Below are 24,947 nucleotides of genomic sequence, written 5' to 3' on the forward strand. Positions count from 1 at the left end.
GGGGCTGCCGTCAGCACCACCTTCACGACGTGTGGAGCCTTTCCTGAGACCTTCACCCAAAACCTCCCGGCCAGCCCCAGAGCCTGACCTTTCTCCTCACCTTCAGTCAGTTCCTGGCACTGGCGTGAAAATAGCAGAGGAGATCTAACCAGGACAGAGCACCTTCATACGTTAAATCCGTATTAGGTGTGTGTCCAGACATGACTTTGGAGGCGGGGGAGCAGTCTTCACTTGGTGTTGTTATTCGAAAAATCCCAGTCAGCGCCTCAGAACAAGACGAGCTCACTTGGTCGAGTGCGACCCCGCCGATGCCATGGCTGTCGCCGGCACAGTCACGCTCAGTGGCTGGAAGGTCGCTTCCCTCCACGACTGACTAAAAGGAGTAACAAAAACTTTCAGCATAAACTAGGGCAATACTATTTTTCTATCTGTATCGGTTTTGTACCTGAAAGGCTTGTACGCTAGAAAATTGAATCACTTTCACCAAATTGGTAAGCTTAAAAACAAACAAAAAAAAGACTCTTTCTTTAACACGTGGAAATTGGGACTTACAGACGCACATTTATACATAATCATTGGCTTACAGGACAACAAAATATGTTGTTTTTCCACATAAAGCTAGGCAGATACTCCTCATCATGTCTGCATCCACAGTACTGCAGTGGGCAAAGGTATGACAGGGCTGGGGCACAAAGGAGCAGGCTGTGGCGAGGGACACAGAAAACTCAGACGGGCTTCAGCAAAAAGACGTAGAGCAAGTAGTTTCATCTCCCAAATAAACAGCACTTCTTTGACAGCTCTCTCAATTAATTTTTTCCTCCCAATCCTGTCTTGTTTCTGATTCTCTCGCTTGGCTGCTGCCTAGCACACATCACTGATTTATTAGTCAGTGTTCAGTCACGATTTAGGGTCCCATCCAGTCACGATCTGATCTACTGCCACTCAGTGGTTTGTATCTATTAATGTTTGTGATGAAAACAATATAATTGTGGGATTACTAACGGCACCCTTTTAATGTTACTTGCTTTTCCACACGTCAGTATTTTTTTTTCCCTTAATTTTTAACTAAAATGCTGCCGGCAACCTTCTTGCATTTACAGACATTTGAAAATTTCACGCCTTCATGCCCAAATAAAAAAGCCTGCACAGCAGTAAGGCTGTCCTTCCAAGGCTAGGAGGACAAGAAGCCCCCCCGGCCCCGCGGCTCTCCTTTGAGTGCCGAGCACTGCACAGCTCCTCGCTAGCCCACACACCCACGCCTCATGCGTCCCGGGAAGATCATTTCCCAGCAGACATTTGCGGACGTGTCACTAATGATCCAGCTGCTAATTTAGCATCTGCTCAGGTTCTCGGGTTACCAGCGGGTGCCTCCCCACCCCGCCACCCTGCTCTGAATGGGTAGTACTCACGCACGGCTTCGCCTCAAAAACACGGTGGTATATTTAGAAACAGCCAGCCACTTCATGCGATAAGGTGGCGGCACACTTCGCACTAAGTAGGTAAATAAAGCTCAGTCAAAAGTAATAAAAAGCAGACTCTCCAAGAAAATAAATCTTCTTGATTTGGTCATTTCAGAAGGACGTGAAGGAGGAAAAAAACATTGTATATTGCAACTTAGTCTAGGGAAAAAAACATTTCTTTCTCCCTCCCCTTTATCTAAAAGGCAACTTGCTGCAGTTTACCTGAAGTAGAATTTCTCCACTATGAAACTAAAACATGCAAGATATGCCATGTATATTTGCTGTGAAAACTCTCCTGTTACCACAAGTACATTTTTGTCAGAACTGGACTCAGATATTAAAACATTACTTTAACGTTGGAGAGTGAAACTGCCACCAGAAAAGCTCTGAGCTTCCACTTCAGACTAAGTCAGTTTTGCAGGTGAAGAGGTCCCTGCTTTTTGTATGTAAGGCATCTTTATTTCTGACTAGAACTGAACTTCATGGCTTGAATAATGCTCTTACGAAGTCACACAGCATTCACTTGTTAAGTTTTGAGATGGGGTGAAAAAAAAGAATTTACTGAAGTACTAAACCACCGTAACTATTTACTGAATATCTACATACAAACTGAGCCACTTTGTGACAAAAAATAAATAAATAAATAACACAATGAAGTTGTAAATGCTATTTTAAAAGGGAAAAAAAATCACTATAAAAAAGTAAGTGCATTGCCATCTACTCAGTTCTCTCATTTAAATTGAAATACTATTCCATTAGAATACATTTATTTATGCAAACTATAGTAGTGACAGCACGTTATTAATTACAGGCTGATTTAAACACTGAGGCATACTCAGACATAATAAATGAGCTGATGCCAATACTTAGATCTGTAACCAGAGGTGATATGGCTTGTTATCAATTTTATGTAATTGCAAAGGCGCGTAGCAGAATACACCCGGGTTGTTTAAGCTTGAAAAGAGCTGGAAGCAGATTATGTGAGAATATTTTTCCCCCTCTTTTCCTGCAGCACATGAACTCCTGGTTAGATAAGATCAGCACAGAGAACTGAAAGATGTCAGGAAAAAGGACAAGAAGTGGCTTAAGGAATGGGATTCACACAGGGGTGCACTTCTAGACCTTTCCCACCTCACCACGTGCCCAGTAATGTCCTCACATGATCTGCCAGGTTCAGGATTCCCTGATCCCACAGCAAAAGTGAGGGCACCATTTGCGCCACCAATGCAGCAGCCAGCGGCCAGCTAGAAGACAAGTAGGGATGGTGGGGGCTCCTTCCAGCTCTTTGCAATCCTGGCCCTCAAGCAGCAATAACTCAACCCTGGGTGCAAATTCAAGGATGAAGCTCTCCTTTCATGCCACAAAATTAGAAACTCGCAAGAGTTTAAAAAAGGCTGGAAAGAATAAACTTCACTATCAAGAGACAGTTAATTTTTTATTTTCTTCCTCAAATGTTTGTTTCAAGTTTCTTCTCCATTTATTCCGAGCCGCCAGGGACGTACTTTCAGACGACCTGAATAAAACCACGAACACCAGAACGCCACCACTGTTTGACCATGCAGAAATCTACAAGACTTGTAGACTCCTGTATGTGCAAGTAACATGAACTTCACTAAGGAACACTTGAAGTTCCCCAGGTACAGCAAATTTTACAACCTATAGCGTGCACGGTCTGTCAGATTATCATCTTCAGAAATCCCTCTAGGACTCGACACTTGCCAGATGTAAATTGACCCCAGACCAATTCTGGAAGGACTGGCACAGCTGTACGATATTGGGAAATGCCGGCTCCAGAAGTAAGGTCCTGCACTGTAACATTTATTTTCAATATTACGCAACACACATTACCCAAAGTTTAATCTTCCCTCTGCAACTCCGTGTGAAATGCAAACACAATTAACTCAAGAGATAAGCACAACTTTCAAAGAATCCTAAAATAGTTACACATTTGCTTTTAAATGTCCAGAGAGCCTACCAAACCATTAGGATCAAAGAACACACTTCTTCTATGAGCAGTAAACCGGCTCAATGCCATGCACTCATTTATTCTACCCCTTAGCACTAAAGCTGGAGACCACTTTCATGCAGTGATTAGAGCTGTGTATGAAGCACCTACGTACCCTCATCCTTCTTCGCACCTCTCCAAAGCAGCTACCCGTATACTACTCACCAGCACCAAGCAAAGCAGTCCATGAGAGAAAAATCATCTGCTTCCAAAACAGGTCCCCTGTGGATCTCTCTATGCCCGTATAATTTAATTAGGAAGAATTGAGGCGTTTTCTGTCTGGTACAAATCACAGACACTTTGGAAGGCACAAAAGGAACATGAAGTCTCCAATTCACTCAGAACCCCGAGTTTTATACAAACATTTTACCTGGCTGCTGGAAAATAAGATAATACTATTTTTACTCCCTTAGCTGTACGGCTGATTACCATTACACTTTACTGGTTTTCTTTCTACTACCGGTTGGTGATACCCTTGGTAAAAGTAAGAAGCAGCACAGAATACTAGGAAAAGTCTCACTAGATAATTTTAATGTTTTAACCTTAAATAATGCTTGGTGAAGGCAATTTGATGCAGGAAAAACCCTGTTGCTGATTTGGGGTTTTGTCTTAATATAAATAATGTTTATGAAAGATTTATAGATATCTGAATACTGCTGCACACGTACAGCCAGGTGCTAAACAGAGCACAAGGGGTTTGTTTGCAATCTGAGCTTGCACATTATGTTTTTCCAAGTAACTCTGCCTACCCTTTCCTGGCCAAGCTGGGGAGAGAAATTCAGCCCCCATGCTAGTGACATGTTCGTTCCCATCTGCTCGGGTAAAGAAACAGCACAAGCACAAGCTAGATCATTGCTCCGAGATTAACCAGAAGGCTGAAATACCACAGATAGTCTCGGAAAGAGCAGCTACAGAGTGTCTTGCCCCTTTTGAAGTATTTGGGTCATTCACTTTGCAGGGTTTGTCTGCAGCAGAGGCTGGCACACACGGGCTGCCGAACCATGGCTCTGCCCCCGTCATCGCACGCTGCGGGGTATTATTCACATGCGGCACCTAAGCCCTGCGCGCAGAGGCTGTTTACATGAACGCAGCTCCACATATTTTATATGCTGCACGGAGTTGTTTATCCTACAATCCAAAAGGTAGGTGGGAATTTACATTTTAAAAGATTGAAAACTGTTCATATATGCGTCGCTTTTAAAGCAAAGTTAATTTGCACACACACAAAAAATTCAGTGCTATCAAATTATTTCCAGGCAAATTAAGCTAACCTGGAAAATAGAGGTACTTTAAGACTTGCAGTTTTCCTATCAGTTTAAAAAAAAAATAAATCAGAAATTATTCTCAAGTAGCAAATTAGTAATATAAATAATTGGCAACGCACTGCAAGCAATATTTCTTTCCAAGTAACTCCTTATGAAAATGAAGCAGCATGGGGAATTTACGGTGCTTTTCATGGCAAGAAACCCGAGGTATCTGTATAAACAGGTTTTATACTTCAGGCAGTTTTATATTTGTAAAATACTTTCCAGTAGACCTAGATCTCATTTTTAATAGGAGAAAGTATCGTATTTAACCACTTGAATGCAAAGAGATTTCATTCCAAAATAACTACGGCTAATTTGAGCGTACACAATAATAAACAGTAAATAATGATATAGATGAGCAGCAGTCTTAAACACAGCTGGCGCAATGTCATGACAAGTTGCGGGCTTTAAAAAAAAAAGAAAAAAGAAAAAAATATGAGTACTGCCTGGTCCTGTGAGAACAACAGTGAGAACAGGAACAACTGACCTCTTTATCCTCAGCAAGGACGAGCAACCTATCCTTACTGTGAGAGAAGTCCTTAGCTGTAAAATACTACTGGAAGCACGGTGCTGTGAAGCTTACTATATGAGTAAATAAAGAAGAGCATCCACTGGTGGAGAATATAGGGGGATATAGGCACCGAACTCACCTATCTCCACACACGTGGCCTTTTGTAATGAGGTACCTAAATTCTGCCACTTCAGCAGAAAATACCAACCAGATCCCCGGTAAAGAGACGAGGGCAGTGAGCACCCGCAGCCAGCCCCCAGTGCAACCAAGTGACCTCGTGGTGGTCCCTCTCCTGCACCTTTGGCCCAGCAGCAGATGCCGCGATTTCTTCCCCAAAATGGGCACAAGTGCGCCTGCCAAGTGAAGCAGAGAAAAACTGAATGTGTCCTTCACATGGGCCCTTCACACCAAAGCTGAGCTCTGAGACAACAGGAGCGTGGATGTGCCCGCTCCCCTCCAAGCTCAGCCTGTCCTTCCAAGTCAAGCTGCTCCAGAGCATCTGACCAAAGCCCCATTTCCAATACTGCATTAATTAATTAATTCCAATTAACCCGTACTGCTGCTGCGCAGGGCTTCCTGGCAAGTGCAAGCAGACTCGCTGTCTCTGTCCCAACACAGCCCAAGAAACCACAGGAACAGACAGAATTTGCCCAGCCCCTTCTACTTGTTTTGTACAATATTATACTGGCAGTCTTTAAAAGAACAGCAACAAAAAATAAATTAAAAGAAGAAGAAAAAAAAAAAGAAAAAACAAGCCCCTGGTTTGTCTTATATAAGGAAAATAAACCTTTAAAAAAGTTGAAAGAAATAATATAGCAGAGGGATGGGGGGCAGACCCTGCTTCTTTATCCTTGCATTGAGTGCTAAACCACTGAAACGCTGTTTATTAACTGCAAAACAGAACTACTAAAAGCAAAATAAAATAAAAATAACAGCTTTCATTTCATCCACTGATATATCACTATTTCTAGAATTCACAATTGGTCTTCCTCAGAAAGAAGAATTCTTAACCAAAGGTATAATACATTTTCCTTAGAAGAGTTATTTTTTCTGATACCTGTGCGATTGAACACTGGGTAAATACTAGCTGCAGAATAACTAACTGCATTTTCAAGATGGTATTCTCTTGTTTCTCACAAATCCCAGCAAGAGCTTGAAGAAATTAGTTAACTGTATTAACTGCTAAAAAGTTAATAAGAAAAGTAACTTCACTTTCATCATGAAACTGTTTAATCACCAATGTATAGTCCCAGGACTGTCTCTTTCTAGATAGATTGTACCATCTGCATAAGACTGTCTGCAAAACTTAACTTGAAGAGAGAAAATAAATCAACTTAACTTTTCATTTAGAAGTGCAGTGTAAGTTTTTATCCTCCTAAGTACACAGCAATTTGTAAAATCCACAAATCTCTTAATTTAACTTACTCTTCTGTAATTACCCACGTAAAAGTGTAATTGTCTTTTGCCTTTCTTCTACACTTTGTGTTTGATGCTGGACCCTTTATCCATCACATGTGGATGCAGTGGTGTTTGTCTCACAACAGAAAAGCCAGGTTTGGTGAGGAGAAAGTAACATTGCATTAATACCCGTTCAGGAGTAACAGACTTGACATGAAGACAGGATGCAACTTACTAATTTAAGTGCAGAAGTAAAGATATATTCTAGTCTTAAAATAAAGCTTCAATTTAAGGCTGTGTTAAATTCTCATGTGACGTTGATGCAAACCCTGGTTTCTTCCCCAGGGACGCACAGCCCGATTTGGGAAGACAGGCACCTCCCCGGGCTGCAGGCAGGGCTCCCTCTGAAAACACAGGGAGAGGAACTGGTCCTGGTTTGTCTCCCTCTAGGCAAGGAGCTACCCAGGGAACCAAAGCGTTTCACTGCTTAATGAGCACTGAAACGACAGCAAGAAGTCCGTGTGCCTCAAAGAGCAGGAGATTATGCACATCTGGTAGCACAAGCTAACTTAAGCGTGCTGTGCTGCTCCACGTTGCTGGTAGGCGACCGAGTGACTCTCCACCTCGGCACAGGCAAGAAAACAGAGGTAATTAAAAGCAAGCAAAATAAGTAATTTCCTTAATTACAACACCAGCAGTTTAGCAACATGATCTGACCTAGCTGTAATCGTATGTAATGAGTTTGTAGAAACAGACTTGGGAAGATCCGAAGGTGTCACCGTACCAAGATTTTAATCACGCCAGGAGGCAACGCTTGGTATCCTTCCCAAGGAGAAAGCCCAAAATCACCGAGGCTCCTCAGCACAGCCTGGTGTGTTCGTCAGAGAGACTGCAAGCAGCGTGACCAGCCCAGAGGAGAAAAACCGTGCTGATCCTGAAACATGAGATGTACCTCCAGGGAAACCAGGAGTCACTTCTTCGGTATCCTTGAAAGTGTAGGCTTGGTACAAAGAGAAGCTACTCAAAAAAATAAAAAAATAAAAAAAAAAGGTGGAATCTGGAGTTAGACCAAGGTATTCCCTCACCACCATCCAGAACCATTGCTGTGCCCTTCAGAAATGCAGCACTGCAGGAGGAGAAGAGGAGATAAAAGAACAGCACAGGAGAGAAGAGACGACAATTTTCCCTTCGAATTTGGCTGCAACTGTGTATTGATTTTGGAGACTCCCTTCATGAAACTCAGAGAGAAAACCAGAATGAAAATACTCGTCCTGTGTGCAGTACGAGCAGACATGCCATCCTTGGTGTATTTATCTAGGAGGTATTTTCTCTGTATATGCAAGATATTCACCTCAAACAAAAGAAAAAAGAAAGAAAAAAATAGAAAGAAAAGCCACCTAAGTGCAGAAGTAAGCACAAAAATGAAATAATTGTTATATTGCAAAATAACCTGGAGTTTTATGCTTCATTTTGGAACCTATCAAAGCAGGAAAAAAATGCTTAATATAACCCAAAAAATTCTACAGAACCTACACAGAAAATGAAATAAAGATTAGTACTTTAAAGGGTGCTGAACAGAATTTGCTGTTTTCTCTTTATATACACCTCCACAGCTCCCACCAGACCTCAGGACTAAGCACAGGGACATTCCCGCTGTGGTATGTGTAGGGCGGGCAGAAAGAAATGTGCTTTTCAAGCAAAAGTCACACAGACAACATAAAACTGAGCTCTTTGCAGCTATCCTCGTTTGTCAGCTTTGACAGAGCTGTTCCCGTGTTTCGTGGGTCTTCCAAAGACAGCAGCCTGAAGACATTGGCACAGCCTGGAGGACAAGCTCCTCCTGGTGTCACCATTACCCCATCTCTTAACACCAACAAGTACGGAGGAGAAACCCAGCAGCCTCACCCCAAAACTACCAGCTGCCTTTTCAGAGGGAAGAGGGCTGGCAGGCTACCAGAAACAACAGACCTAGGAGATGGGGAAAACTGATCATCAACGGAGCGCTCATATTTAGGAATTTTGTTGGTCCCTACTGTAACTAAGCCATCATCCTCAAGGAAACTCGCTAACAGACAACCAGATGTACCTACTGCAAAGATAACGAAAAAGCTGTAATATAAAAAGGTTTCATATGATCTTACTATAGATGGTAGCACGTTTACTAAAACAATGCTTGAAAATTCAGGAAGCACCTCACTGACCATCAGTGTTACCCATATTAAATCTCTACATATTTGTGAGGTCTTCAAGAAAATGTCATTAACCATCAATTACAGAAAAATAAGGGAGTTCCACCCTGCTGGCTCAACTTGACAATAAAGTTTCAGTAACAGTTGATCGGCTCATCGTGCATTTATATAAATAAAAACCGACACATAGCAATGGAAAACAGGTATGGCAAACAGAGATTGGTTCTGCTCATTAGCTGTTCTTACTAAAAACACGAAGGAACACTTATCTGACTAAGCACTTCTCAATTGGTACTTGGCGTTGAACCTTGCAATACGTCTATATTTAGAACACTGATAACATAAAATTTGATTTTCCTGCTCAAGCTCCATGCCAGTGGTGCATCTGGCAAGCTCCATGCCAGACTTTGCATCTTATCTGTTTATTTTATAGGGTATGGGAAGTTTTACTGTTAGCACCCCAAAACCAGCATGGCTCAGAAAGACTATTTTCTTCTAGCCTTGGCATCATTGCTAGCGCTTGCTTATATTTATTTGGCTTCTTGCTCAAAGAAATGTGGACTTTTGGGTGGTCCTAGCAATTTTGTGTAGCGAAGGTTAATGCTGACTTAATCCTCCACCCGTCCTACACACAGCAGGTCTACGTATCCGGTTTTCTGTAAGCAAGTTCCCAAACAAGCTGGCCGTTGATTACTAAGGTGAGCGACTCTCCATCACACCTTACCAAGCCATGACGCTTTATATATACCACAGTAACACAGAGAAACTCACAGACCACCCTTCTAACTTGCTTACCGCTCAATCACCTTTAATTAAAATAGACACTGGGGAATGCAGAATATCACCCGAAAATGCAGTCTGTCTGCTCCGCCTCTGGTGAGCACCTCGCACCCAGCTACACCAAGCTCCTACTTCATCCGCTTGTTTCCTACCTGCTTCAATGCTGCTCACTGCCACAAAAAGGAAAAAAAAAAAAAAAAAAAGAAGATAGAAAGTTTATCAGTGTTGTATCATTTTTAAAGCATCACAGAAAGCTCTGTGACTGAAGTGCCATCACGGACACCATTACAGGCGACTGCCAACTCTTCCAGTGCAATACATTGCAAAGCACACACAAAATGCAGCTGAACACTCAAATACCAGGTTGCCATTTACAGAATCAGAAGTGAGTTTTTTTTTTTTGGTGGTGTTGTTGTTTTTTTCCCAAAAGACCCTCTCAATCTGGAAACCAATGTGAGAACATAGGAACGTTGAGAGAAAGACCATTTTGGATCTGCTTTTTTTGCCACATCTCCAATTACAACCGCTGCTCTGCGCAAATTCCCGGTGTCCTGTGCAGCTCATTAGCTGGGGGCATAACGAACCTGAAAGGGCAGCCTTTCTTGCGCAAAGGTGCTAAAAGTGGGCATCAGGCACCACGTGTGCCAGCCACCCTGGCACTGCCCCACCGTGCAACCTCTGTGAGTCACTCCTTGGCACGAGCAAAGTCCCTTGCTCATCGCTGGCATTGTCATGCTGAAACTATGACAACAATACGCTATTCCCAGGATCACTTATTTAACGATAAGCAGCCTGGCTCATGGGGCAACTAGCAGCTCTGGAAACACCCTACACGTTAAGACGATTTAGAATGTGCTGTAATATCCACTATCTGGAAATGCAGCTACTTTTTAAGATCCTTAAGTCACAAATTTTGCTGGAAACATAGATTTTAAGTCTTCTTCCATTCCCAACTCCTAATGCAGGAGCTGGCTTAACCTACTAAGGAAGAATAAATTTCTAAAGACCCCTCAATCTCTTAGAAGAAGTATTAAAGTGTGAAAGCTGTCAGTTTTCATGGAAATCACAATGCCAGAGCACCACAAAAAGCTGCAGTATACAGAACATAGTAGTTGCCAGAAAATCAAGTGTTTGCTGACGCTGAGAGAGTAGCTAAAAGCTGAGCACAGGGGAACACTTGTTCAGGCTCTGAATTGTGATTCAGGAGAAGCGAGTTGCTTCCCCAGCTCTGCCACAGGCCTCCTGGCAGCTTTCTGAGCAAGCCATGTAAACGTGGTCACACTTTTGCCTGTATAAAATGGAGTCTCCCAGGTGTATTTCCTTAACCCTGAAGAATACTGTTAGGAAGCCTCCATAATGCTTCTAAAATAATTCAAGTCTGTGACAACAGGAGTCTAAATAAGTATTTAAAGCACAATAGATGTTTAAGAATATGTACGTTTATTCAAGAAAAGTTTCATTCCTTCAAAGGCAAAAAAATAACTTTTTTTCTGGCCATAATCACAGTTGTACTCTGATCTGAATCACTCTGTAAAAAGCAATATACCACTTCACCAACAGGATTAACTACACACAAAGCAGCCATGTATTTACCAAACTGACTTCCAAATAAATATTTAGGAAATTGTTTTTTCCTTAATGGCTAGCATCAGCTAAAACTGCACATATGAGAATGCTCTAACTTGTAATCAGCCCCCCCTCTCCCTGACTTTATCTACTGCAGGATCCTGGATAACCACTGTACTTGGTTCAGCTTGCCCAGACGGGGCAGTAGGTAAAGTCTGTCCCATCAAAATGTAGTGCTACCCCCTGCTGAGCAAGGACGTGCTTTTATAGAGACAAGCAATTTGACCAAGATGTAAGGTTATAGGAGCAAAAGCTGACGAAAAATGAAGTTAGAATTACAGGAAGAAAACATGAGGAACAAATGAGAAAGGAGATAGCAGGAAATAGGAGTTTCAATTTCATCCACAGTGGCAGAAGCAGCATAAAAGAGCAAGATGAAAAAATATGGAGGATATCCATGGAAAAGAAAATAATGAGACAATTAGGAGACTGGGAGAGTGAGAACAAATCCTGAATACTCTAGGCAGCCCAGAAATGGCAGAGACTTTAAGAAGCCATCTATTTCATCCCTCTGCTCTGGTATGAGACTAACAGACTTATAAAAAAAGGGGAAAAAATGAGGAAGGATAGGAGAAATGGGAAACTGGAATTCAGAAAGAACACAGCTGTAAGGACTGAATTGCACTGCATTTATCTTTCCCTTTTGCTTATTGTTACAATTAGCTTGCTTATCTTCAGCAATCCTGAGACATTAGTCATTACTGAAAATACATGTTTGCAGTATATCTGGTCAATAGTTATGTTCATACAGAGGCACAAAATACAGTAAAAACCACCCTATTTCATTTTACATAATAGCAAGCGTAATTCTTCTGTTACGGACACCTGAGGTTTTGTTGTTGTTTTGTTTTTTATGTGACGTATCTCCGCTGACATGAAAAGAAATAATTTGGATCCCAACTACATGTGAGAGGAGAACAGGGCTAACACTGGTGCATAAAACATATGTGCCCATAATAAATGCCATCTGAATTCTGCAACAGCAGCATACGTACAAACCAGGACACAACACAAAGGGTAACACCAAAAACAAGTGTCAGTCTTTCATCTGGCCAAGGCAGAAGTGATCCTGTACCACTTTTGATCCAAGTACCACTCTGATACTCTACATTTTTAATTGCCGTCATCATCCTTTGCCGTACAGCACTCTGCACATTTCACACAAATCTCTCATAAATACAAAGCAGGTGAAATATGAAAATTGCCCAGTTTTCCAATTTAAAGATTAATTACACCGTTGTCTCCGTATAACTTAAATCTTCTAACACCTGCAGCGTAAGATATGTTATGATGACATTCACACAGACATTCTGAGGACGACAGTGCTCTCCAGGCTTTTCCAATACAATGTTTATAAATAATATGCTAAACATGTGTAATGGTTTTGGGTTTTGTTTGTTTAAAATCTGGGTGTGGAATTTCACAAGGTAACCTGCTTAACTATGTGGAGTAGATATAGAATAAAAGGGAAAGGTTTCAACAAGTTGAGGTGTGTGACCTATGCTTTTTACCCGTGGGTTTCATTTCTGAGAAATGAAACGTCACTAACGTTTCGCTGCCTTTATCTGTCTTACCCGGTCACTTCAATCCAGCAGATAAATCACTCCAAAGCAGGTGTGCTAGCATGCGTCTGTATTTGTGCTAAGACCCTGTGAGACAGGGAAGGAAGCTGAAGCACAAACAATTAAGGTCCTACTCAAAGAAAGTGCTTGTGCATCTTGTTTCTTGTAGGGACTTTTCCCACCCTTGCTGAAGACTACAGGGGAGGCCACTCGAGGGACGGAGGAGCGCCTACAAACTGTGGGCTTCAGCAGGAGATAAAGATGCTTGCACTTGCAGCAGACGATGCTCTGCCCTTTGCACAAACTGATCCTACAAGTGCTCATTTGGGCTCAAGCCTTTTATACCGCTTATGACCAATGTATGTCAATTTGGCCACACTACAGTCAATAAAGTCACCAGCCAGCTGTTCAAGAGACCCAGACAGAGAGGCCTATCTCTGCTCTCCCTACTGAAATAAGTGCAGATGCAGGCACCAAGGCAGTAGGTTTTAAACATGTGCATTTCTCTCTTCCAGCACCCACTGAGTGACTACAGAAGAAATAATTCTTATTTCTGGTGCTAGTACTTGTCTTGAATTCCCCATCATAACCTAAAAGAAATGTTAATTAATTAAAGCATTACAAACTTGATCAAGCTTTATAAAACTTGTGCCTAGAAATTACTACCAATAACATTCTTGATACTGAAGTCCACAATTACTCTTGAAACTGAGAAATGGGAAAAGCCCTTCAGCAACAACATAAACTGCATTTTTTCCTTTTGCCATTGAAGACCAAATAAAAGTCCATGCAAACCAAAGAACAGTATCCTTCTTTTAAACGTGCAATTCTCAAGCAGCTGTGCCATGAAATACATGCAGTCAATTTATCTGTGTAACGTATACAGCAGAGCTGCTTGACTCTTTACCAAATTATACATTAAATTAGTTCACCATTAAACAAGGGAAACTCTTAACATTACTGTTAATGATTTACATAATGACAAAACAGCTCCGCCTAAATTTTGTTAAAAATTGTAAACTTGAGGTCATTTTAACCTCTTGCTTTCGTAACTGCCAGCTAACCCAGTCAACAAGCTGGGAATTTATATAGCATTTCTTCTGCCACAACAGGAATGTTTCTGCCACAGTCACCTTAAAATCACGCTCCTGGACAAGTTCCACAGATGTAGGTGATACCTGGATTCATATGGGAAGTGACACGGACAGATGAAGCTGTCCTTGTCACATTTTTCTGGTCCTAGCTGATTTCCTCATGGAAAGAGCAAAACTTAATCAGGGACCAAACAGCCACTGGTCCTGTACAGCTGTTAAAAGTTCAAGGAATTACCAAGTGCGCAGTGAAACCCCTGGCTAACAGCACAGGCACATCCAGGCTGAGATTTTCCAGTTGCCAAGAAAAGACAGGAGTATTTCCACACGCACATGAATTCAGGTAAAGCAGACGGGCAGTCCCTGTCAGCATGCATCACAGCTTTGCCACCAGCATGCTGCTATGCGATACCCGAAGCACATCTTAAGACTAAATTCTGCTCCTTGAGCTGTTGGGAGCAGTCTGACTAAAGTTAGTGCAGTTATTGTAACTTCTGGCCATCTGTGTGATACCAGAGTCTGGCCATGGCACAACCTCATGTACACAGAGATGAAGCTGGCTGTGTACATATCAGGAGCTTTATTCAAAAGTGCCCTCAGACCTCAGTGTGAACCTCTGAGAAGCATTAAAATATGTTTCCTTACTCCAATTTCAAACATTTTAATGAAACTTTGGATACCTGGCAAACAGGACAAAATTTCAATCTGCACTACATCTAGAAGAGTGCTGGATATTCGTCAAAGCACACACATAAACTAGTATCTCCAGCCTCTGTCAGGATTTTAGGCAACTGCCACCCTACTACATCAACTCTAACAACAGAGAGGGGAGACAGAGGGGGAGGCACATTATGCTTACTGGTTTTCATAAAAGGTTAGCCTAGAGGTTCATAGTAAAGGGTCATAATCAAATAGACCTGTCTTTTAACAGGAATTAACTATTTATTTACAAAAACCAAAGCAAAACAAAACCCCAGCAAGCTGTCGTACCCTCCACAAGTGGCAGAAGCACTGCACACAGGCAGCTTCGCTGCCACAGCACCAGCACCGGCATCTCCTCACCCGCTGCCCCCTGCTCTAATTTCCGCGGCACGCGCTACAGGACTTCCCACCGGACACAAAAACCGAGGAAATTAAACGCAAAACAGCTCCTGCAGCGCCCTGACACGCACTTTGGAGCCGTTTTCTGCTCAGCCCTGCGGCTTGCCCGTGCCGCGGGAGGCCGGCCGCTCGGGGCACCTGCCGGCCGGCTCGCAGGGCGGCCATGCCGCGCCGGGGGGACCGGGACGGGGGAGGACCGGGGGGTCGCGGCGGTGCCTTACCCGCTCGGAGGCTTGCCGGCCGCGGGGCGGACCAGGGTCTCCATGGCTGCTCCGGAAGGGTCTGGACACGGGCCCGGCAGCGAGGAGAAGGAAGAGAGGGCAGCGGTGAGACGCGGCTCCCCCCCCACACTCCACCGCCACCGCCCCCGGTCCGCCCGCTCCGCGGCGGGCGGCGCTCCCCGGCCGGGCGCTGACAGCTCTGCCGGGCCCTCCTACCTGCCGGGACGGGACGGGACGGGACGGGACGGGACGGGACGGAGCGGGGACGGCCGTGTCGCTGCCCACTCAGCGGGGGCGGAGGCAGCGCCAGGCCGTTTCCATGAGACTGCCCGCGGCAAACACAAACACGGCGGCGGGCCCCGAGGGCACGGCCACGGCCCGCCGCCCCCGCACCGGGCGGGGAGAGCAGCAGCAGCAGCAGGAGGAGGATCCCGAGGGATGTGTCGGATCCCCGATGTGCCCTGATTTGGGCACCCCGGCCTCTGCCGGCCGTTTCAGGAGTTTCCCTGCTCCCCCCCCGCTCTCCGTGTGGTTCACCTTGGTTTGCAGCCGCGGTGGGGGGGTGACGGAGATGGCGGATGGGCCAGGACACCAGACAAGGCAGGGAGCGGGAGACACGAGCAAGCAGGCTGAGTAAAGCAGCGGTGAGGAACTCCAGAGAGGGTCTGAGGGAAGGGGGAGAACTCCAGAGAGGGGCTGAGGGAAGGGGAGATGCTCCCTGACTTGCCTTTCCACCGAGCTGCCTTGGAGACTGACCCCTGGGGTACAACTAATTTGGCCACCCCTTTTCCCAACCCTCCCCTCACATCAGCCTTGAGCTCTTATCTGTGCAAATTCTGCCCCTCAGAAAGCTACGCACTCAGCTCTGCGTCCATAGGAAATTCAGTAAGCTCCTCTGGCCTCAGCAGCCAGAGTTTCTTCCTCAGCAAGCAAGACTTGGCAAATCTATGCCAGAAGCTGCACGCCAGTGATGGCATTGCTATCTGCAAGCTATTAAATATTTGGAAACGTTCAGACACTGGATTAATTCGCCAGTAACAGAAAGGAAAAGTACGCCTTCATCTTTTCTGTACTACGTGAATGGAAGATTACCATATACCCCCACCTTTGCCTTCTACCCGTGCTCCTGCATTATGATCAAAGCACCTGTTTATGTGCATTTACCTCAATGTTCAGTAAAACACTTATTGTGCTATAGGCATCCTTAATTTCATCTTCCCTCACTTTGACAGCCTGAGGACTGACTCCTGGCTGCTCAGCAGAAAGTTGAGAATGCTATTTTCTGTTTCCTTCTCCCCTTCCGTGTTATACAGAGAGGGCCTTGGGGTAAGGGAGGCAGCTGGCTATCCCAGCCGTAGGTAGAGAAGCAAAAATACACATTTGCAAAAGCAAAGCATTACTGGTCTCTTATTTCCCTGTTAACATGGGTAAAAGTTGACTGAGTCACCACAGCTTAGTAATTACCCCTGGTCATCCGAGCCGTACGCCACAGTAATGAGCCACATGCATGTTCTTAATTTGTGCCCTTATGAAAATAAATAGCCTAGCTTGCATACTTTGTTTTGCAAGCTTTGTGGATTGGAGTCTGCACGCTGTCACTTACCATAGCTCCAGGAATGAATGGTGAGCTATTAAATCACCGGATCTTGATTTCATAGCACCGTTCATTGTCTACTTAGTATATTTTCAATCTCTCTTTTTCACTCCTAAATGTAAACAAATTCCTGACTATCCTAGAATACATGCTAAAGCTGCATGGGCACAAAGCCTGTACAGAACCCCCAAGACCTTCCCACCTCCACATCGACAGCAAACTACACTGCGCGGTTCATTTCAGGAACTTGAAAGATTTTCCCTTGCCTCAGCTGCAACTCGTCCCACTGCGCTGACCCTGAAGGAAGGTACACACAGCCTGCATCACACCCACTCCTTCCTTGTCCGTCCCTGGCTCTCACGCCCACCTGCATGCCCAGTGACATCCCCACCGCTCCTGGCCCCTTCTGCAGCTGTTTCACAAAGCAGCACCTGCGCTGTCTTCTCTCCCTGCCTATAGTCCTGTTGCTGTTCCCTCTTCTCACACCCTCTCCTTGACTTCACCATTTCACGTTAGTTTATTCTCTACCAATGTTGTCTGAATGTTTTCTACTTGATAGCATCTTCTCTTCCAAGCCGTGTAAAATGTCATTATAGGAGTATATAAACGCTGTCACGACCCAGCACAAAGTAGTGTTTTCTTATTATGTTCATTTTATACAGCACAGCAGAAGAGTGACATAAATCACTGAAATCACCATCTCAGTGCCTCTCCAGAGCGCCAGGAGCAGCAACACAGGTTGACCACAGCCAAAATCCTTCACTCCCATTTAGCTGATGGAAGAGCCAAAGGAAGTTTGCAGAGCGCGGGAGCTTGTCTGCGGTCTCCAGTCTCCTTGGCAAGCAGCCCAGCTCTCCAGAAAGGGCAAAGGCTGCGCTTCTAGTGAGCATTGTAATCCCCACAACTGGGATGCTGTGCTCAGTTTTTAGGCGTGGTGCTTTAGGGCTGAGAGGGGCTGTATGAGTTCTTGCAGATCTCATAAAATATCTGTGAGAGTGAGCATTTTAGCATTTCCCTGTCTGTATGGCTTCATCACTGACCATCTCTGTTTAGATGGCCTCCTCAATATATTTCCAAAGACTACTAGGCCATCCATATGACAACATTTTTCCTATAAAATAGTTTAGGCCTTTAAAAATAAAACTTAATCAGCTGTGCAAAATCATGTTTCTGCTTTTATTGTCTTCAAGACATTCTTTGTATTTTTCCTTACCTTCACTGCTAATAATATTACCAAACAAACCTTGAAGACTACATTCTTTTTCCAACAAATCTGGCCTGCTAGGTTTCAAGGATTTTGGTTTATATTATAAACTTAACTGAACACAGAAGGAATCTAGTAAGACAAGTCTAATACTGAAGATATTTTTTCTAATGTAGCAAAGAGGTTAAAATTAGGTCAGCATTAGCTAACATGCACCAGTTAACCATGCCTTTTCTCTAATCTAGCATATACCTTTTCGTATGATATAGCTATTTGAGGGCCATCCTACAGTTGGAAACAAGGTTTGTTATAGATAGCAAGGCATAAGTGCAACAAACCTAAGTTTATAGCAGGAAAAATTTGTGAATAGGAGTTATTAATGTGGTTAGGTTTAGTTAATAGCAAACATAAATTTTTAACCACATAAATCCAACTCCTCTTCCCATTCTAAGTAACCTGGAAATTGCCATTTAGGCATTATTCCCTGTAAGAGAGTATGTTTACTGTACAGTTGCAAAATTCCTGGCTATGTAATTATAAAAATTGGAGTTGCATAGCCTCAAGCTCACAACATTCTTTTATTTTGCTATCCGCATATAAATATATATATATATATGAAGGGAAATTAATTTTTCAGGTCTTGTTAGACCATTCCCTTGAGTCCCAGAGCCACCCTTCTGCAGGGAGTTGTTTTGGGATTTAACCATTCAGGTCCTATTGGTTTTATTCAGAACTTGAAGTAACTGTGAGCAAATTACATCAATTTTAGAGGAATCTTTCAAACTAACAAAACTGAGGAGTACTTTTTGAATAAATGTCAAATCATTACTAATCCATTCAAGACTAACATAACATTATCAAATACCACTGAAAAGACTGAATTTACTTTAGAAATGCACAATTACTTGATGACTATGTGGACTCAAGGGGAAACTAGGATATTGTGTTTGGCTCTGTCTATAACCACACAGCAAATCACTGACAAGTTTCTAGGGTCTTTGGAACAGCGATTTTATTTTTCTTTGTGGTTTTAGAGACATAGTGTAAGCAGCCTGTGATGTCATTTGAGAACCCGGAGTAATACAGGAAGAACCAAAAAGATACTAATCATACAAAAACGTGACAAAGAAGCCATCTAAAAGAGCACGTGGATATGGATTTGGATATTGTATTAAGTGTTACAGAACTACAGCTGAGACAATTTATAATTTTGTAGTTATCAGGTAACGACTTAGTGTGTGTGTAGAAATAATGAGGCTTGCCCTTTGTCTTCAGCAATCTCTAGACCTGTTCTGTTCAGTAAGATAGATCCCTTCAGAGATTTCTTTTTATCTCCTGAGGTTTATTGGAGTCAGTGAAGAGGGTATTTTGCCTTAAGACACCTAGAAAAGGGAATTGGGAGCATGCATTATTTCTTGCTTGATGCAAAAATCTAGCGACTTTCCCAGCCTGTGTGTGGAAAAAGCTGCTGAGGAAATCCCTGCCCGACCATTCAGTCCTGCCTGCACGCCTCAGTGCGATCTGGCAAGAGGATACGTGGGGCAAGGGACTGCTGGAGAGAGCACACATGATTCAGGACCGGCCAAATGCTTGTGCTAAGGAGCTGCAGACAGATTGAACACCGTCATGCACAGTAAAAGCATCATGGAAAGAGAGGGTCCTTTTGCCTTAGAGGGTACTGCAGAGCATGCGTGCAGAGCATGGGATGGGATACCAACTTGGAGGGGAAAACACTCTACAGCTGTGATGTGAGCAGAGTAAAAGGAATTTCTGTGAACTCAGCCATCAGGAAATTAAAAGCGGGTTATATTAAATGTGGCTAAAAGTGGTCATGGTAGACATTGGCATTACTCAGACTGAAGCTGGTGTGTCTCCACAGTGTGCTGACAGTCTTCAGTCTATGAGCTGTACACTCTTTGTGCATTTTATTTTAAAAGTTGGATATTGATTACATGCTTATTCTTTCTCTTCCCCAACAGTTTTATGGTTTGTTGCTTTCCCACAACATTTCATTTATATATTTTGGACAACTAACCTTCTATATCCTCTGTTTTCTGCCATTCCTATTAGGTGAACTTTTTTCAGGATTTGAAACCCCAGCCCTAGTCTGCAGATAAGCTAACAATAAGAAAAGGATATTAACATCAAGAAAAGGATACCTGCACAGACTACTGGCCTCATGGAATGGCTCAGACCTCGCATTCTTGGGCTCAGCTGTGGTCACAGCCTTTCTAGGAAAGAGGTTAACTTAAGTTGCTTCCCAAAATCATAAGAATTGCATCGCTCAAACTTATCTGAGAACAGTATAAGAGAAGACAGTGTAATTATCCAGGGAAAATATTAGATTATTCTTTAAGAGCATATCATATAATACGACTGAAAAAAAAAAGGGCAGTCTTTACCAGCTTGCAAATCAAATCTATATACCAACAAAGTATTAGCCAATTGACGTAAATGTATCTTCATTGTACTGAAGCGAGTAATCTCATTCAACGTGCTGGTCAGGGTGACCCAGCTACAGCCCTTCCTTACTGTAAAGATTTTGCTCTTTGTTTGTTAAGCCAAGAGGAACCTGAAATTGTCAGAGCAGCATTTCAGAAAAGAGACTCACAGCCTCCCAAATGCTGGTGCCACAAACACTCCCTCCAACATTACCTCTTTCTGTAACGAAAAAATGTTGTGCTATGCTTAGAAATATCATCTCAGTTTTCTTGGAAGAAAAGTAGAGCTCTTGGACCACTCAACACAGCAGGACTAGTAGAAAGGGAAACTCCATGAGCCTTTTGTGTGAATAGCTTTCCATGGGTCTGAAAACAGATCATTTAGAAGTGACGTCAAATTACAGCACTTTATTTTGGTATGACACTTTTCCGGTCATTTGGGTATAGATAGGCCATGCTTTTGTAAAGCAGGGTAGGACTGACAATACAGCAGAAGGGATGTTGCATGCATTGTCTTGTGCAATAATGAGGAATACAGAAAACTCATTGCGTAAGCTATTGACATGGCATGTTCCTGATTTTCCTCATGCAGCACACTGCATACACAACAACACGTGGCTCCACCATTTAAACTCGGCTCTGCCCCTCCCATGTATTGTAGCCCAGATTGCCTCTGAGCAACAATTGCTTGCGCTGTAAATACTGGCAGTGAGGAAGGCCTTCTTTGAAACACTGACTTTTAGGCAAGACCTGTGCTTCTAAATGCTGAAGTAACTCAAAAAAATTAGTCCCTGCAGTGACCAAATGCCCTTAGAAAACAATTCTCCAGTGAGCTATGTCTGCACTGAATATTCAATACCGGGGTTTCTATTTCAAGAAGGCTATTTCTATTTTCATATATATAATATAGCCAAGCTATAATCAGAAGAATTATATCCACCCACAGTCCTGTCTATAAATATTAAATACTGCATGAGATAAGCTTTATTAACAACGTCTGCAACTATCTTTTAGCTCACAGACTGGTTTGAAATTTCTACTACTTTTAAATAGATGTTTCACTACAGTCTTTCACTGAACTTTCTAGTGAAAGTTTCTCATTTCACGCTTGCATCAACGAATGGACCTTTCATGCCAGGCAATTAATCCTGATTGATAGCAACATAAAGTGAAAACAGGTTTTGGTTCTGTATTTAAATAAAAATTAACATGCTAAAGAGAAAGACATATACGTATGAACTTACCCCAAACCAGAAAAGTAGCACTCTTGGTTTGCTGGTATTTCTGTTAAGTTACTCAGCTTGTGATTGTCTTAGCTTAACAACACTTTTGAGCCCACAAAGATGTAGACATGTGGAAGCTCACCGGTATTATGCTGAACTTATATTATTTGATTCTTTAGAAAAAAAAAAATAGGACCCTTCGACATATTATGTCTAGAATTCTTTATAAACTGAACATAGACTTGAACAGCTGCATGCTGTTAAGTTACTACATGTGCCCCAAAGGCCTACCTGTGCATTCCTTCCCTAAATGTAGACCTCTTGAATGTGATGAAATCACTGAATTATATCAGCATGAGAATCAGATCCCTAAAGGATAGAGCTTCAGTGGATGCTATTGTCAGGAAAGCATCTGAAGGCAGGTGAATTCTGAAGACTGGTATACCTAAGACCTTATATATAATTCATACCCAGGTTACAAATGTAAGGAGGTAAGCAACAAAGAAACTACCTTGAGGAATTCTCACTAAGCATATTTGGGTTGCCATCAGGTACAATATATTTTTCCCAGTCACCACCATGCCACAGCACATTCACTGCTACAGAGGCTGTTTTCCCCACTACCCTCCCTTCTGCGGCAATCAAAGATTTCTTAACTCTCCCTTCCAAACATTTCTGAGGCTTTACAACTTGTCACAAAACAGTAATAACTTTCTCTCTTTCTGCTAACATACCTTGAGACCAATCCTGCTGCTTATCTTTATTTCCAGAAGATACGAGTTAGCTGGGTATGGCAAAGGAAGAAGAAAGGAGGTCTTCCAAAGATGTTGTACTAATCCAGGAGAAGCTGGGCTGAGATGATGCACACAGTTGGCTCACCACAGTGTCATTGGGCAGCTGCAGTCACGAGACAAGGTAATGTTTTTCTCTTTGGAAAGGGTTGTGGTCACCTTCCTCACCCTGCTCCTGCAGCCAACATATAATTAGAAACAAGAACAACTCTCTCTGAATTAACAAGGAAGAGATTGGATGAACTGGTCAGCAAAGAGGGGTGGATGAAATATGGATTATCAGGAGAACATCACTGGCCTGATTCAAAGCCTACAGATATTAATGAGGTTTTCTACTCGCTCCAATTGGTTTTCCCAAATTTTTCACATCATTTGCAAACATGGGTAGTAATGACTTGGCTTTTTATACAACCTTTCCTCTGTCATTTCTTCCCCTCTTCCTCCTTAATGTGAAGTTAAGCATGTCTTAATCATACCTCTAGTCACTTGTATTGGTGCACCCAGGAATAGCCTGTAACCACAAGAACTTTTACAGGAACCTACTGTTTAATGGCCCCAAAGGGCCAACATGAAGGAAGAATCTCTAATGTGCTTTAAATACCCTGTACCTTACATTAGGTGACTGACTAACCTTTGGAAACTTTTTATTTCTCTATCTTCTCCTAGTGTGTCAGCTCTCCTCACACTGCAGTCTCAGTGCAGGGGAGGGGTATAAGTTATGACATAATTAACCTGAAACAACACTCCCTTTCTTTAGGTGAGTCATTTGCAGTTATCCAGAAAATGTACAGCATGAAAATTACCTCCGGTTCAGGGTATTAAGAATACAAAGTAGCCACTTAGAGTTACTTCGGAAAAATAAATATGGAACACTTCTAATTTATAAATAAAGAAAACTAATTTCCTACCATTCACAGTAAGTGGCTAGAATAACCAGATTACACAGCTTCCCGTGCATTCCCAACCAGGCCTGTGAGTGGGGTGGTGCACTGCCTTATTGCCTGAGGGACAGCCCAGAAAGCAAACGGTGATGCACAGAGCTGTGCCTGCCTTCCCCTCTGCCCCGTGGCTCTTTTTCCAAGAGCATTGCCCGCAGCAGCCAGTGTCTGGCACGGCGCTTGTTGCCCGGCCTGCTGGCACAACGCTGCTTTCCACAAGAGCAGGCAGCAAGCCAAAGCCCCACCTTGTCTCCACCTTCTCATGCCTCAACAGAGAGGGACAAGAGTGAAAAACAAGAGTCCTGCATGGGCTGAGGTTTCCACACGGTGCACGTATGACAGAAATGCCTCACTAGCCACCTAGGGTCTAGAATAGAGACCCCAATCTTTATTAAATAAACATCTATCCATAGTAATTTAAAGGAAGACATTGGTTTAATTTTTATACTGATTCATAACCTGGTGAATTAAAGAAACCCACTGATTTATTTACATTTTTTTCCTTTTAACAGAACACGACAAATGAGAGCGTAAATCCTCCTGAAACATGTTAGATTAATACCTGTCATAATGATGGAAGTGCTTTCACAGCACTGGTTGGTGTTTTAAATATAGTTGTCACAAAAGTCACACTGACTTCAATGAACACAAATGAACCAAAATGCGCAGATCTTTGCAAATTTTCAGTCAAACTATATTTTGAAAACTGTCTATTGTTTCTTTGAACTTCCAAGGGAAAATGAAAAACAAGAGAGTGACATTTCCACTGTTCATATCTCCTTTGCTTATGACATGCCGTCCAGTCCCAGGATTTATGAAGCAGGGGCCTGCCAAGTAAGACCCTGTACATATTATGCACAAGCAGTAACGAGCTGTGGGCCACGCAGCAACCTTTGCAGCCCAAGCCATGGCTTCTGTGGAGATTTCTTGGGGTGTTTGGTGCAAGCAGCACCCTGCTTGTCATTGTTACTGTACACACAGGAGATAGCCATCCTCCTGCAGAGGGTATGGGGACCTTTGAGACAGGGAAGGTGTGTTTGCATGAAGTCACTGGCAGTGATTTTGCATGCAGCTGCTTCCTGCAAGTGGTGAATTTTAAAGCAGGGATTTAGCACTCTCAAGGTGGTCCTGTCCTGATGTAGGAGTGAGCAAGCTCCCACTCGTAAACATTTGTATGCCACCATAGCCTGGCACGACGATTTTCTTGTTGTGCAAGGAGGTGTGAGCTGGAGCTAGGTTCCCATGGCAGGCAGTCACAGGGGACCTGGGGCCACCCTCACTGCACGTGGGGAGCAGCAGTGGCTTCTTCTGAGGTGCACGCCCTGATCCTCCTCCAGCAGAAACCCTGCTGCACAGACATAAGCACAGCATGTCTGGGGTGCAGAGAGTCCTTTGCTTGCCTGCTGCATCATTTCCAGCCTGCAGAGCTCACGAACGCTGTAACGCACCAAAGAGGTGTGCCTCTATGTTATTGCTGTACACCCTTTTCTTCTTGTTGCATGCCA

General features: G+C 43.2%; 1 protein-coding gene across 3 annotated transcripts in view; it reads right to left on the bottom strand.

The window, feature by feature from the left end:
• COBL (cordon-bleu WH2 repeat protein) overlaps window positions 1–15,920 on the bottom strand; it is a 154,485-nt gene extending 138,565 nt beyond the window's left edge. Inside the window, exons 1-2 of one of the 3 annotated variants that reach the window (XM_048079156.2) lie at window positions 15,789–15,920; window positions 15,252–15,312 (exon numbers count right to left, since the gene is read on the bottom strand). In XM_048079156.2, the coding sequence (XP_047935113.2) occupies window positions 15,252–15,295 (44 nt within the window). In that variant the 5' untranslated portion in view covers window positions 15,296–15,312; window positions 15,789–15,920. Of the gene's footprint in view, window positions 1–100; window positions 4,432–15,251; window positions 15,313–15,467; window positions 15,537–15,788 lie in introns of those variants that run through there. The other 2 variants (XM_048079155.2, XM_066992607.1) reach the window with 2 other exon arrangements.
• Between the last annotated feature and the right edge of the window lie 9,027 nt (window positions 15,921–24,947).

This window comes from Anser cygnoides, chromosome 2, assembly GCF_040182565.1.
Source record: "Anser cygnoides isolate HZ-2024a breed goose chromosome 2, Taihu_goose_T2T_genome, whole genome shotgun sequence".
NCBI classification, from domain to species: domain Eukaryota; kingdom Metazoa; phylum Chordata; class Aves; order Anseriformes; family Anatidae; genus Anser; species Anser cygnoides.